The 15,773-nt window shown below is 38.7% G+C and overlaps 2 protein-coding genes and 1 pseudogene across 9 annotated transcripts in view; 1 reads left to right on the forward strand and 2 right to left on the reverse strand.

Annotated features, from left to right (window-relative positions):
• The window catches only part of LOC145484910 (uncharacterized), a 437,829-nt pseudogene that overhangs the window by 338,832 nt on the left and 83,224 nt on the right, over positions 1–15,773 (forward strand). The gene's annotated exons all lie outside the window — the stretch shown is intronic.
• LOC145484906 (tRNA (32-2'-O)-methyltransferase regulator THADA-like) overlaps positions 1–15,773 on the reverse strand; it is a 656,511-nt gene that overhangs the window by 222,080 nt on the left and 418,658 nt on the right. For all 7 annotated transcript variants that reach the window (XR_014049105.1, XM_081463530.1, XM_081463528.1 and 4 more), the window contains 2 exons: positions 15,123–15,212; positions 7,851–7,973 (listed from right to left, as the gene is read on the reverse strand). Coding sequence is in view for 6 of the 7 variants with exons in the window: in XM_081463530.1 (XP_081319656.1) it covers positions 7,851–7,973; positions 15,123–15,212 (213 nt within the window). In the remaining variant the exon portion in view is untranslated. The remainder of the gene's footprint in view (positions 1–7,850; positions 7,974–15,122; positions 15,213–15,773) is intronic.
• The window catches only part of LOC145484925 (uncharacterized), a 174,480-nt gene that overhangs the window by 55,441 nt on the left and 103,266 nt on the right, over positions 1–15,773 (reverse strand). The gene's annotated exons all lie outside the window — the stretch shown is intronic.

Consider the following 15,773-nt stretch of genomic DNA (forward strand, 5'->3'; position numbering starts at 1 on the left):
CGACTCTGGAGATTCAATCATGACTCTTGACCTATCCCCACAGCCTGAGGAAATCCTTATCGTAAAAGGCCGAGAATTTAAATCGAAAATCCACATGACAATGAAGATCAAGGGCGTCTATGAGGCAATCTTCCAAGTGGACACCGGGGCAACCTGTAACATAATCCGAGCTGGTGAATTGCGTGGCACCAAGTACGAAAACAAGGTCACACACACGAATCAAGTGTTGAAGATGTACAATTCATCGCCATTAAGACCAGTTGGGAAATGCCGTGTTCAGCTGACCAATCCACGAAATAGCAAGAAGTACAAAGTGGAATTTGTGGTAGTAAAAGACAACGACGCTGACATCAATCTCATAGGGAGCATAGTGGCCCAACAAATGAACCTGATCCAAGTCAAGCATGAAAACTTACTGCCTGGGTCGAATGAAGTCGTTCATGCGGTGCAGGCTCTGAGTGAGATTGGCATGTCCGAGGAGGAAATACAAACCAAGTATGCTGACGTGTTTCAAGGCCTTGGAGAACTCGGGGAACCCCTACACCTAGAAGTCGATGAAACAATTAAACTGGTCCAGATCCCGCCCAGAAGGATACCGGAAGCCCTCAGAAAACCCCTAAAAGAGCATCTAACAGAGCTCGAGCAGCAAGGAGTGGTTGAGAAAGTTGTAGAAGCGACCAACTGGGTGAGCACCGTAGTGGTCAACAAGAAAAGCAATGGAAAGATAAGGCTCTGCCTTGACCCGCAGCCACTGAACAAGGCTTTAAAGCGATGCCATTACCCTATCCCAATGATTGAAGATGTGCTGCCAGACCTAGCTAACGCAAAGGTGTTCACCAAGCTGGACTGCAAGAATGGCTACTGGCAGGTGAAGTTGGACGAAGGTTCATCAACACTAACCACCTTCAACACCCCTTTTGGTCGCTACAAGTGGACCAGAATGCCTTTTGGAATTTCTCCCGCGGGAGAAATTTTCCAACGTCGCTTAGACCAAGCCATTGAGGGTCTAGATGGGGTCAGGACAGTGGCGGATGACCTCCTCATCATTGGAAACGGTGAGTCAGTAGTGGATGCAGTAAAAGACCATGACACCAAACTAGAGGCTTTACTGGGACGGTGCCGCGAAAGAGGCATTAAGCTAAACGAAATGAAGATTTCCCTCAAGAAAACGTCCATGCCATACATCGGACATTTACTCACTTCTGACGGAGTCAAAGCAGATCCCTCTAAAGTTGAGGCAATATCCAATCTGACCAAGCCCACAGACGTAACAGGTGTTAGATGGATCCTGGGAATGACCAACTACTTAGCTAAATTTCTGCCAAACCTATCCGACATTCCAGAGCCACTGCGACAGCTAACACGAAAGGAAAATGACTTTTCCTGGTCCAAAATTCATGACAAAGCATTTGAGGACATCAAGAAGCTGGTGTCAAGCCTGCCACTGTTGAAATACTATGAGCCTGACAAGCCACTGGCACTACAATGTGACGCCAGCGAGAAGGGCCTGGGTGCATCATTGTTGCTAGACGGGAAACCAATTGCTTATGCGAGCAGGGTGCTTACCTCTACAGAAATGAACTATGCACAAATTGAGAAGGAACTCTTGGCCATTGTGTTTGGTGTAGAATGTTTGCACCAATATACATACGGATAGAGAGTTGTCGTAGACTCTGATCATAAGCCTTTGGAGATGATATTCGGAAAACCGCTTGCCTCGGTCCCAAGGCAGCTCAAAAAGATGTTTATGCACCTCCAGTGGTACGATATTGATATCCAGTACAAAAAGGGGTCAGAAATGTACCTAGCCGACACACTCAGCAGACACTTCAGTGGAGATGAGGTACAGTTGGTCAGATCAGCATTTGAAGAAGAGATAGAGGTCATGCCTCGCATCGAAGAAATCAATCAAATGATAGCATCCGAAGATAAACTGCTTGGGCTGAAGAACGAGACAGGCAAGGATGAAGCCCTCCAGGCTGTGAAGGTGCTTATACAAGACAGATGGCCTGAAAGCAAGCACAGTTTGCCCGCGACCGTAACCCCATACTTTCACATCCCCGATGCGTTGGTGGTCGAAGATGGACTCATCCTTCGTGATGGTAGAGTGGTCATCTCAAGAGCCCTCAGAAAGGAAATGATCAAAGATCTACATGCAGCACACCAGGGGATAGAATCGAGTCTGAGGAGAGCACGAGAGAGCATTTAGTGGCCCAACATGAACAGTGAGGTGAAAGATTACATCTCCCGATGCGAGATTTGCCTCACGTACGCACCTCATCAGCAAAAGGAGCTGCTCCTGAGCCACGAGGTATCCGATCACCCTTGGGCGAAGATTGCCGCAGACGTATTCCAGTTTGAGAACAAAGATTGCCTGGTGATGGTCGACTATTACTCTAATTTTTTTGAAGTGGACCGCATGTACAGCACGACTTCTGAAGCGGTCATAAAGAAGTTAAAGGCCCACATTGCAAGATACAGAGTACCAGATGAAATAGTTTCTGACAACGGGCCCCAGTTTGCAGCCGAAGACTTTCGTGTCTTCGCTCAAAGTTATGGGTTCAAGCATACGCGCACTAGTCCACACTACCCTCAATCCAATGGGAAGGCCGAATCAGCAGTAAAGCAAGCGAAGAAGACCCTGAGAATGGCGAGAGCCAGTGGCAATGATTTCTATTTGGCTCTCTTGAACATCCGCAACACTCTGCAGGAGGGACACAACACGAGCCCGGCCCAGAGAATGATGAGCAGAAGCACCAGGATGACCCTCCCAGTCTCTGCAAGCCTGTTGAAACCACACACGGTCCAAAATTCGGTGGAAAGCATTCTCCAAAGACAAGCCAAGCAACAAAAATACTATGACAGGGTATCAAAGGCCCTACAGCAGCTTCATGAAGGCGACAGGGTGAAAATCCAGCCAGTCACCTCAGGACAGAGATGGACCAACGGGCGAGTGGTGAAACAAGTGCGGCCCCGTTCCTATGAAGTACGGGCAGATGGCAAGGTGTACCTCTGAAATTGCAGGCATTTGAGAAAGTATGAACCAAGGGACGACGTCGGACCGGCTGTAGAAACACCAGAGGTTAGAGAAGAAATGCCCATTACAACAGACAGAGAGGAGAGCATTTCCCCAGAGAGCCACCAGGGAGAGGGCGAGCCTGAGCCAGAGCCAGACAATGGAGACACAGGTGTCTCATCAACACATGACAACGGGGAATATCGAACCCGCAGCGGCCGGGTCTCTGTAAAACTGACTAGATTCAATGACTTTGTCATGGACTAAACACTGCTCTAATCACCACTCCCACAAAATAGTCGCCGTTTATGCCATTTCATTTTCTTTATTTCTTTTCTTTGCTAGTAAATGACCTTCCAGCAATCAGCGAAAGTTGTTCAACCGAATGCTATGTGGATGACACGAAACTTCTTTTGTCTTTCAAAGTTGGTGACGCTGATGAAGCAAAGGACACTATCCAAAAGGATTTACATCTAATTCGTAACTGGTGTTTTGATAATTGTCTCCTGCTCAACCCTGAAAAGACAAAGCTCATGATCTTCGGCAGCCGCCCAATGATCCATAGGCTATCTGATTTTAAGCTTTTGCTGCTCGGAAAGGAACTCTTGCCATCAGAGTCCATTAAAGATCTTGGTGTAACATTCAACCCACTCTCTCATTTGACAACCACATTTTAGCGACAGTTTCATTCTGTATGAGTAAATTAGCCCAGATTAATCGAGCAAAGAATGCATTTAACTCCAGCCTATTAGTGACTCTCATCAACACGCTCGTTTTCAGTAAGTTGTACTATTGCTCTACTGTATGGTCCAGTACCACTGCTTGTAATGTGCAAAAACTTCAACTCGTTCAGAACTTTGCTGCTCGGATAATTAGTGGTACATATAAATTTGAGCATATAAATCCATCACTCAAGAATTTGAGGTGGCTTCCTGTAAAAAAGCAGCTTTACCTCCGAGACGCTGTTTTTGCTTTTAAGTGCATGACGGGCTGCGCCCCGACCTATCTAACATCACAATTTGTCAAAAGGCAACAAATATCAAGCAGAACCACAAGAAACTCACAACAACTGACTATTCCCCTGTGCAAAACCACTGCTGGTCAGAGATCTTTTTATTTCAGAATAGTAAAACTATGGAACTCTTTAGACAAAGACTTAAAACTATGCGAGAGTCATGCAAATTTTAAGAAAACTCTGACGACAAAGCTTCTCAGCGAGTTCTTAAATTAAATTTTTCTTATTTCTCTCATTTTTTCTTATTTCTTTCATTTTTCTTTCTTTCTAATTTTTTTTCATATCATTAGTGTACTTCATACATAATATATAACTAGTGTACTTTGTACTTATCTCACCTCATGTATTATATTGTTCACTGAAAACCTTTTAAGGAGTGTACAATAAAATTTTATCTTATCTTATCTTATCTTATTAAAGAGAAAATGTTACGATAGGGGTTTAAGTTACTGTAACTCAAGATGTGATTCTCATTGCGTGACCAACACAATGTAATAATACGGATTCTTGGTCACGACATCAGGCAAAAGGGCAATGTTCAATAAATTCACTTACCTAAACTGAAGGCTGTTAGAGTTAATTATCAGACACAAAACAAACTTAAGAGTCTCTTTTTTAATAGCTATCCAAGTTATCTAAGTAATGTTTACTCTGCGCTCTAAAATCCATAGTTAACACGATAATCATATTGTCTCCTTCTGATCCACAAACAACAACTTACAGCCTGTATTCCTTTTCATATTTAGCTGTTAAATTATGGAACTCTCTTCTGGACATGCTTAGAAATTCTACTTTTATGGACTTTAAGCAAAAGATACTACAATATGACTCTTTTCAGTAGCATTGCAACTTGTCTGTAGTTGTATTATGTGCATAGTTCAGCTCATTCATTATTTTTAGCATATTTTATTGTATAAGTATTGTAGTCTGTTAAAGTTATCTTCTCAAAGATATTAGCTAATTTTAGCTACTTAAAATTCAAGAGAAAATAAAGTATATGTATGTTTGTACGTACATACGATTTTAAAATAGAAATAACTTACCTTGAACAATTACAACTAATTTGCGACAGAAAGCTCTTCAAATTTTCACAAAACAGGTAAAAGGGCTGCAATTACACAGTATGACAACGATATGCCAGAAGCAATGGCTGACCAAACAACTCGAAAACAATGACAATGTAATTACTTGTACACAGATTTTAATGCTACTCAAGCACATTTTACAGATGTCCGTGATAGCATTTTTTGTCTGCAATAGTTTTTACTGACTGTCAAAAGATGACTGTATCTTTGAAGAGGGCTTCCTAAATTTCAAAAACCCTATTGTGAATATTACTAAAACAAACAAAAAAGTTCCATCATCTTACTCACATTTGAATTGTGACTTGTACGCATAAATTACACAGTAAAAAAGGTGTGAACGATTTAACGAGAAAGAATTCTAGCAAAATTCATGGTGCCGAGTTTTAAGTTGAACAGCTGGACTGTAATCTTTCAGATTCTGAGAAAAACAGACTGACAGATGACTCTATTCAAAACAAGACAATTTAAATAAATTAGCTAACAGAAAATTTAGTCCTAGTTGTTTGGTTTGCAAAAAAATAATATGCTTTAGCTCTTGGACGTAACTTGGCATGAGACACTTAACGACTAAAAGAAATGTGAATATTTTTGTGCTCAATTTAACACTTTGTGATACCTGCATGTAAAAAAACTTTTAGTCAAAGAAAATCAGTCCTTAGCTCTTATTAACTGAGCAGGAGGTCTGTATGGGAGAATCTTGACCGATGTCATAAGTGCAAATAACCGAGGTCAAGATTCTCCCATACAGACCAGCTAAGCTCAGTTAATATGGCAAAGAACAATTTAATTCATTTAATGTAACTGGTTTGTAGTTAACTGCATTTCGCTTGCAAACCGCAATGAGCTGAAGGTTTTCAAGCAGGTTCATTCATGTGAGTTCAGTTTCATATGAAGAGAATTAGGATGTACTTTCCATATTATGAAGACAGCAAGCTCAGTTCGTTCCACAAACAAAACAAAAACATCTCCAGTTTTGGGTATCTAAGCCACTAAAGCAAACAGCCACAAACAACTTGTGAGGAACTTTAAATGAAAACACACCTTTCTCTAACTGGATACGCCGCACGTTTCAATCGATGATTCCCGTGTTTTGCAAAGTGTCAGCAATACATATCATACACCAACAAAGCCCAAACTTCATAAGCAATGGTTGTCGAAGCCTCCTTTTGAACATAAAAGTTTCTAGATTCTTTACTTTTATAGAAAACCAGAATGTTGTCAGTGCAATCCCACTTTTGTAATTAACTGTATTACATGTAAGTGTCCCTGATTAGTAGAGGGTTTTTTTTCCCATCCGCTAGATGTGAAGACACATTAATAAAGTTTATGTATGTGTGGAATGCTTGCAAAACTATTCAGCTGTTGTCTATTCCATTCCAGCCCCCTGGTGGTCATTTGTTGTACGAGCACTGGCTGTACTTTGCTCCATTTTTGTTGCCTTTGCAGTATTCTTTGGGACTCTAAAACTTACAGGGATAAACAATTCTGGAAGACCTCCATTACAGTAGTACAACCACGATTCGTTTCTAACAGTTATTACGAGTTTTTACACTAATAAACCTTGCCGGTGGCAAGACCGTTGCACAGCATTTCACATATTTGCATGTATTTCACTCATAGGTTTTACCCTATTGATGAATGGAAGATTGTTAGAAAAACTGCAGCGAATTTTCGGGAACAGAGAATTATCGTTCTAAAAATTGCAGCGAATTTTTTGAAGGAGCAAATTGTTGCTTGAAACTTGGGGGGGGGGGGGGAACTATCCCACACCACAAGTTATCATTCAAAAATTCACGTGGATCAGAACAATAGGTGTCAGGAAAATGTAGGCAAATTTCCTTGAAATATCGTTTCAAGTGAAATTTCTTCCAAAAGCCAGGAATTTCATCAAAATTCACTTGCATCACATTTGCACAATGCCGTAGTAGTCTCATTCACATTACAGAGACTGAGCGAACGATGCAGTTGCAGGTAATGTAGTGTAGGCTACATTTGACAATTATTAAAGTCCAGAGAATGACAAAATGCTCTGCAAAAGAAAGTATAAATTTTGGACTTGGCTCTGAAGATACCAATCGATCTAAAATTGTTTAATCTGCATAAGTTGTTTACACTGTGATTCATTGCCAAAAGCAATAGCAATATTGCAAAGGGATGTTTTTGCATTTTTTTATACACTGGGATGAAAGACTTAGGACTTAGGCAAATACTGATCACTCATATATTTAAGCCTTTGAAGGTTTCTATAACATATAATGGTAGCACTTGAACAAGGAAAACAATAATATACCAAAATTTCTTAAATTTTGGGTTCAAGAGTAAGCTAGAGTAGCTTTCTAAGTTAATTAATTAACTGTAGTTTGACCACTATACAATAAACAAGAATTCGCCTGTGTGCAGCGCTCTCTTGTAACCAACAAGTTTTGTAGGTAGTTACTTACCTTGCAAAATGTCAGATCATTTTCATGAGCCGTTATGCAGAACTAGTTAGCCGTTAGACCAATAGGACAAAATGTTAAAATGCTGAAATGAGCCATGAGGAAAAATTTGTTTGCAGTTAGAACACTGGGCAGTGTTAAAATGCCATCGCTTTTCAGCCATTTAACAGATAAGTGTTAAAGTTTGTTTTCCTGTGTACAGTCACAAATACAATCAAATTATCTTCAAAGACAATAAAAGTATCTTCAATTATCTCCATCGCAAACCAAAGAAATGATATAATTATAATCATTACCTGATAACATAAGGCAGAAACATTTCCATACTGAGTACCGTGTCAACACCATCCATAGTTGATGGATATAGACGAGATAATATTACCAGGACAGGATAAAGGCCAGCATGGATGGTGTTGTCCCTGTTTTGACAAAAGGTGGAAGCTGCTATGAGCAAGACTCAATATCAGACATGGTTCAGCATCTAACTAGTGAGATAATCTCAGATAGTGCAGAGTGCAATTGATAGCTCTGGCAAGGTAGTCACACAAGTAGTCACCCCTGCCCAGTCCACTTCCGGTTTGTATTTACTTTGGTAGTCTGCTAGGGCTTTTCCCCTTAGCAGTGTGTATGTTTCATCGATATCTTTTCATTCAAGGTCCAAGAATGACTTACAATTACTGTTTGTCATGACAGCCTTTAAATTTTAATGTGGTGTTTTAGGTTGTTTTTCGTTCATTTAAAATTCAGTAATACGTTGAAGAAGCAAACGTAACAATTCAGCTTTTCATGCCAACTTTGTAACTTGATGCTTTGTTTTCCACATGACGGTATGTGAAATGAAACCTTTGTTTTCTCCAAAACACATGGAAGATGTGCCTGTTTTTTCTTTCACTGCTGGAGATAAATGAAAGAAAGTTAAATATCTAATGAAGAAATGGTTTTTGTTTTACTCAAAATGAAAATTTTCTTTTTACCAATAAACTAGAACTAACTTAATTATCAGATAGTCACAGATTAGCACTTTCTTTTTCTGTTGCCACCTTTGTTGTTAACAATAAAGCAATTTTCAATTAATACACAATGATATCGATTGATACAACTGAGAAGCATTTCAACTAGAAGTATTGAAGGTAAACAGTGCTACTTGGCTGAATTTTCATCTTGCATCAGTGATTGAGTCTCCTCAAAGACTGATTAAATTAATTTACGCTCTCATTAGGTACCATGGAGTCTGTAGCAATATTTGAGCACTTTCCTGGTTTCTTTTGTCACAAAATCACAATTTGAAGAGTATTAAAGCCACTAGCTTGGGAACTTTTTGGTCTCTTCCACCGACACAATTAAGGCAAGAAATAAAAAAGCCACTTAAAGGAGAAGCAATATGTTTCCATTCTTTATTTGAACCCTGACAACAGCACTATTGTAGTTTGAAACAGCAAATGATGTTTGCTGAACTGACCCATGGGAAATTCTAATAGATACACAGCCACAGTAACATTTCAGATTTGCACTAAAAGGGAACTACCTGAAAAGACTGAAAAAAAAAATGCCATCCTCGGTCACATCACGACATATAAAAAACGCTAGTGGATAACATTAACGATGCTAGAATGCATGCTTCTTACATGTTGGGTTTCACCATAAGGAAAACAACTCAACATTTACGTGTGACCCCATATCCAATGCATCCTCCACCTTATATATAGAAGACATGAATGCTAACTAATCCGCACGTGCATTTAGAGCAGATTGGTTTTGTTCTAAAGGCAACAATACCACAAGGAGAGCAAGGGGTTACCTGAAACAAATGAAATTATATAGCTTTGTGATGTTCACACCCAACTGGCGTAGGTGAAACATGTTTTACGTACAGTACACAAATACCTCTCCCACCCCACCCCCACCACTTCCTTGCCTCTGAACTAGTTAATTTATTGAGATTAATTAATTAAACAAACATTAAAGGTTACACTATATTGCCTTAGTCTATTATCACCTTAGTTCCATAGCGGCTTAGTAGATGACACCCCAAAACCATCACAATAGTGCACTCTGTACCAAAAATGGCATGTTTTATACAATTATCTCTTAACTGAGAAACTTTAAATACCAAGCCTTGTCACATTTAGTTGAAACACATGCAAATGTGAGGGATGGATAAAAGGGAAAACATAACAATAAATATTACAAAAATAACAAATGCATACAAAAATAGGTAGGGCTATAAAAAGGATAGAATGTAGTATTGATATGGGAGTGACCCTAAATTGTCATCTGCAGATTTATTGAGGCAGTGTGCCATGATTCTAACATCTTGCAAATATTGGAAGAACCCTTGTCAATCACTTGAGAATTTTTAAAGTCAATAGAGTGATTTGAAAACCAAGCATGTTTAACAATGTTGGAACCTCTTGTGTAAGACTTCACGTTGTTCATGTGTTCTTTTTTCTGGTTTCAAAGGATCTACCAGTCTCGCCTACATTATAAACTCCATGGGCAGTTGCCACAAGATATTTTGTAAACCACATTTGGTTGAGGTTCAATTGGAGGTCAAGATTTAGGAGAGGGAAACACTTGTTGTAATGTATTGACTGGCTTGGTGACAACCTGAATATAATGTTTTTGAAGTCTAGTTAGATGCCAAAAAATTTCCATTAATGTAAGGGAGGGCTGCATAACTAGAGGAATTGGAGGGTGTGGCTCATTTAAAAAACAGACAAACAAGTTTCTCAGGTGCTGGGATGGAGTTTGTTTGCTGAGTAGAAGAATTCTTTTTTAGAATGACGGAGATAACATTTTGTGAGTAATTGTTAGATTATAGAGCATCGGTGACATGATTGAGTTAAGCCTCTTTTCCTTATTTCATGCTCAGGAGTTTATTTGCGCTGATCTTGTGTCATTTGTCATGATGGGAGAAGAAACCCAAATATATATTCTTTGAAACTAGAGAAAAAAGATCAAATGAGGAATTTAAAGTCTTACCTGAGACGTTCCAACATGTAACACCCTTGGTCTTCAAATCACTGTAATGACTTTAAGTGTTATTGTCAGAGAAAACCGGGCAGTACCAAAAGATCGAGGTTGGCCGTTTACCTTCATCTTTTCACAGTACAAAAGCTACCCAAAAAGATTAACAACCATGACATTTGCTGATGAAGGCATTCGTTTTTCTTCGAGATATCACCACATCATGATTTTGGGCTCTCAAGCAGTCGAAAATGGCCGAAATTTCAGGCAATTTTAGGTGAGCCTAAAAGATACTTCATACAAATTCCAGAAACTCTTATTTTCGTGCGATAATATTTGTCCCTTTATTAGTTGACTGAGATATATTTGAGGTCTTTCGCTTTAATTCGACAGTTTTTACGAGGTGCCAAATATCGCCGCCTAATCAGCTCTGAGAGTGACTCAAATTTTAGCCAATTTTCAGCGAGTCGTTTTTCAAAAGTGCTGCAGTTTATTTTCACAGAAAAACAATTTTGTGATAGTCTCTTGCACTGTTATCAATATCCAGTTTACTTAAAATTGGTATCTACAGGCAAATCGGAGTAATTGGTCTCGCAAAGTCCAAAAAAAATCATTGGTCAGAAATATTTCCCGCCAAATATATTAGCTAAGAAAACACCTTATTCTGACTTTCTGTGATTGTTATCCATGATTTACTGAAAGATCTGCAAAAAAAATTGTTAGCCGGACTGCAGAAGAGAATTTTTAAGCTGTGACATCGTTGTTAACCTAAGTAAACATTTCAAACTCGCCAGATCCTTACCACTGCCTGGACTAAATTTTCCCACAAAAATCTATTTTTAACGTCACGCTGCATGGAAAAACAAAGTGGATCCTCAGTTCGATGGTCTTTTTTGCTCTTCTGTAGAACAAACTGCAAGTTAATAGTGAGCGAACCTTTACCCTAAATTTAATTTTGGGACTTCTGCAAACCCTCTTGTTCACATCTATTTCTTGTTCTGGAAAGGCGTGATGCGTTACAGATTCAAAGGTCAGACGACTGGACTTCCAAATGTCGATCTTACTTAAAGGCTTCTCCTTGTTTTTGAAAACATTAACTGTTCTTTCGGATCAGAAAAATCACTTGGCAAGACATCAGAGGTGGTGTCTATTTGGTACAGCCAAATGTAAACAATGAGGAATTACAGGTTATGACAGAACTTTGCTGCTATCCGGCCTAAGGAATGATCATAAAGGACAGACTTCTGGAATAAACATCTCAATACGTGTAATTGTTGCTCGGCCAGGATTCCCAGCAGAAATCTTCCTTGCCTTCATTGTTGTCATTTCTATTGTCAAAGGTTTGTACGCTGTCTTGTTTTCCACTTCATTTCCTTCCTCTATTACCTCGTGCACTCAATTGGCGCTGCAGGTTACTAGTACACTGTGTTGGTTTCCGCTCTGAAACATTTACTTTCAACAAAAGTAATTTAATGTTGCTCTTGTCAATACCACCACAAAACCTTCTCAATTCAACAAAATTACATCCAAATTAGTCTTGATAATTTCTTGTTAATTTTACTGCTGTTAAAGACAACCAGAAGACAACTATTTAAAGTTCGTAGAGAACGAGATTGCATGTTTGTGATCCATGAACGTAAATTGAATTACATTTTGCATGCAACTGAATTGCTCTGAAGATTAATTGAGATAGTTTTGAGGTGGTTTATAAAAAAGACATATTGCGGAGGCAAATTAATTTTCATTAACCTGGCCAAAATGTAGTTGTATCCTTGTTAAGAGAAATGAGATGGTAACGAAAGAATATCTACAAAAACAAGATGGTTCAAATAATCTGAATGTCAAAAATAAAAATAAATGATGAAATGGATTGTTGAAAAAGAAACGATATTTGTCCAGACAGTAGTGTGTATATCCTTCCTACCCCATTCAAGGAGGGTGCAGAGGTGGAACTATGAGGCAGTGAAGGAGTACCATTGCACAGTGGCAACTGAGAAGGGACTCCCCCCCATCTCTCCACCACTCACACGCTGTTTGCAAGAAGGTGGAAGAAAAATCTGCTGTCGTAGACGACATTTCAATTTGATTTAGTTTTCCAAGAACTCATTAAATAAAGTTGTTTTTATTTTTGACATTTACATGTAAACCAGTTGAGTAGGTTGCAAGATTGAAAACTCAGACCTGCTAAACTGAGACCCTCAAAAACGAAAACTCAGACCCGAAAAAGTCAGACTCTCTGTGCGTCTCGAAAACTCAAACTCAAAAAATATCACAACTTTTTTTTCGCAGTGTGTTTACTGCGGATTGCTTCAAGACATCTTATTTGCTGTTCGTCCATACAATGTCATAGGCACAATCTGCAGAGAGAGGGAAAAAAAAAGCCCACAGTGGTAGGTTCCTCTGCTTGGATCACGAAAATAATACGCAGCATCCGTGTGTGTTTTTTTGGTTGCTTTATAAGTGTAAACCAAATTGATGAAATTTACTTTATACTTAAAAGCCATTTAAATTCCAAGATTAGTGACAATGGCTCGAAGTGCATTGCGTGACAGTTTCGGATATTATACACTACGGATCCTTATGCTTCGATTAATTATGCTAAATTAAGAAGACTTTTCCGGGTCTGGGTTTTCGAGACACCTTAAGACACCTTTGAATCAGCAAAAAATTATCTCAAGCTTCATAGCAAGTGGTCGTAAGTCAATTCCATGCACGAGGTAATAAAGGAAGGAAATGGAAAACAAGACAGTGTACAAACCTGCGACGATACAAATGACAATGATAGCAAGAAAGATTTCCGCTGGCAATCCTGCAGACCAAGCGACAATTTCACATATTGAGATGCTTATTCCAGTTGTCTTGTCCTTTTTGATCACTTTGTAGGCCGGATAGCAACGAAGTTTTGTCGTAACCTGTATTTCCTCATTGTTTACATTCAGCTGCGCCAAATAGACACCACCTCTGACGTCTTTACTCGACTCTCTTGTTTGCACACTAATAATTGAAGAAAAACTGACCTGCCACCCGCAATGCTCGGCGATTTTTCTGATCTGAAAGAATAGTTAATGTTTTCAAAAACAAGGAGGAACATTTAGGTAATATCGACATTTCAAAGTCTTACCTTTAAATCTGTAATGCGTCATGCCATCCGAAAACGAGAAATATATGTAAACAAAAGGGTTTGCAGAAGTCCCAAAATTAAATTTAGGGTAAAGGTTCGCTCACTATTAACTTACAGTTTGTTCTACAGAACAGCAACAAAGACCATCGAACTAAGGATCCACTTTGTTTTTCCATACAGTGTGACATTAAAAATAGAATTTCATGGGAAAGTTTAGCCTAGACGGTAAGGATTTGCAAAGTTTGAAATGTTTGCTTAGGTTAACAATGTCAGCTTAAAAATTCTCTTCTGCAGTGCAGCTAACTATTTTTTGCAGATCTTTCAGTAAGTCATGAATAACAATCGCAGAAAGTCGGAATGAGGTGATATTTTTCGCTAAATATTTGGCGGGAAATATTTCTGAATAATGATTTTTTTTTGGACTTTGCAAGACCAATTACTCCGATTTGCTCATAGATACCAATTTTAACTCAACTGGATATTAATAACAATGCAAGAGACTATCACAAAATTGTTTTTCTGTGGAAATAAACTGCCGCACTTTTGAAAAACGACTCGCTGAAAATGGCTAAAATTCGGGTCACGCTAATTAACGATTCGGTGGCGATATTTGGCACCTCGTAAAAACCATCAAATTATAGGGAAAGACCTCAAATATATCTCAGTCAACTACTGCAGGGACAAATATTATCACACAAAAATAAGAGTTTCTGGAATTTGTACGAAGTATCTTTTAGGCTTACCTAAAGTTGCCAGAAATTTCGGCCATTTTTGACCGCTTGAGAGCCCAAAATCATGATGTGGTGATATCTCGAAGAAAAATGAATGCCTACCTCGGCAAATGTCATGGTTATTAATCTTTTCGGGTAGCTTTTGTACTGTGAAAAGATGAAGGTGAACAGCTGACCTCGATCTTTTGGTACTGCCCGGTTTTCTCTGACAATGACACTTAAAAACTCTCAGGTGATTGACAAGCGTTCTTTCTGTTTTCACAAGATGCTAAAATCATGGAACCCCCTAGATAAATCATGCACATAACAAATCAAGGCCACTCCTGCTCCCGCTCTACTCTTTTAAAAAAAGAACAATTAGTTTAAAGACACTTTTCCATTTTAATATATTCTTTTTATACTATCACCTATTTTTGTAAATATTTGTAGTTTCATTGTTTCCATTTTTATCCATCAAAGGCTGTACTCTGACAGCCAAGAGCTTGAAACTTTTAACTTTAGAATCCACTGAAGGTTTTTTGTAAATTTCATTTTACAGTTTCTCTCAATAGCCCTTGGGAAATGAATGAATGAAATGATCCTGTGGGCAATGAGATCTTCTTTTTTGTTCAAAAAATTGGGTTTGTATATAGGGCGACCATGGTCCAATCTGCTTTAAACACAACCATAATAAGAACACCATATCCAAAACACAACCCGGGCGGGCAAAACAACAGTGCCAGCTTTCAACATTTACAAAATCCTCAAACCTGTTGATTCCTTGGCACGCAACTTGCAAATGACCTAGGAAGAATGAATGAAGCTCCGGAAATCTTGAGAAGAACTCTCTTCCTGTCATACTACAAGAAATCAAAATGGACTAAAATAAGTATGGAGCTCTTGACATGAGCCCTGCAGCCAATTGTCAATAACACTTGAAAGTTAACTCTAGGCCTATCTTTTAAAAATTAATTCAACACTTTTTGGCCTCTAAGGTAAACTTTCAATCTGTTGCCTCTTTCGCTCTATTTAAACCCATTTGAAACAACATACTTTGTGTTAAGTTCCTTTATTTGAACTCAAAGAAATTGACTCCGAAGATACAAAGGTCATTCACAAATAATTTTAGTGCACAAAATGTGAAGCTATGTAAGAAAAGTTGCATGATTCATCAAGTGATCTTTTGGCTTGATGAAATGTTTATTGGTTAATCTTTTAAGGGTTATTGTATGGATTGGAATAAGATGATAACTTTTATGGGAGCTCTGCTTTTAGGCTTGGCCAAATCTATATATTAAAATGTCTCAAACGTCATCTTAATGACCTTTAAACAGTATGATATTGTGGTTTACATCCAGTATTCAAGTTAAAAGTATTTAATAATTGCAAACCATTCAGAGAAAGCAAACAAGGACAACATG

Source organism: Orbicella franksi, chromosome 4 (genome assembly GCF_964199315.1).
Source record: "Orbicella franksi chromosome 4, jaOrbFran1.1, whole genome shotgun sequence".
Taxonomy (NCBI): Eukaryota; Metazoa; Cnidaria; class Anthozoa; order Scleractinia; family Merulinidae; genus Orbicella; species Orbicella franksi.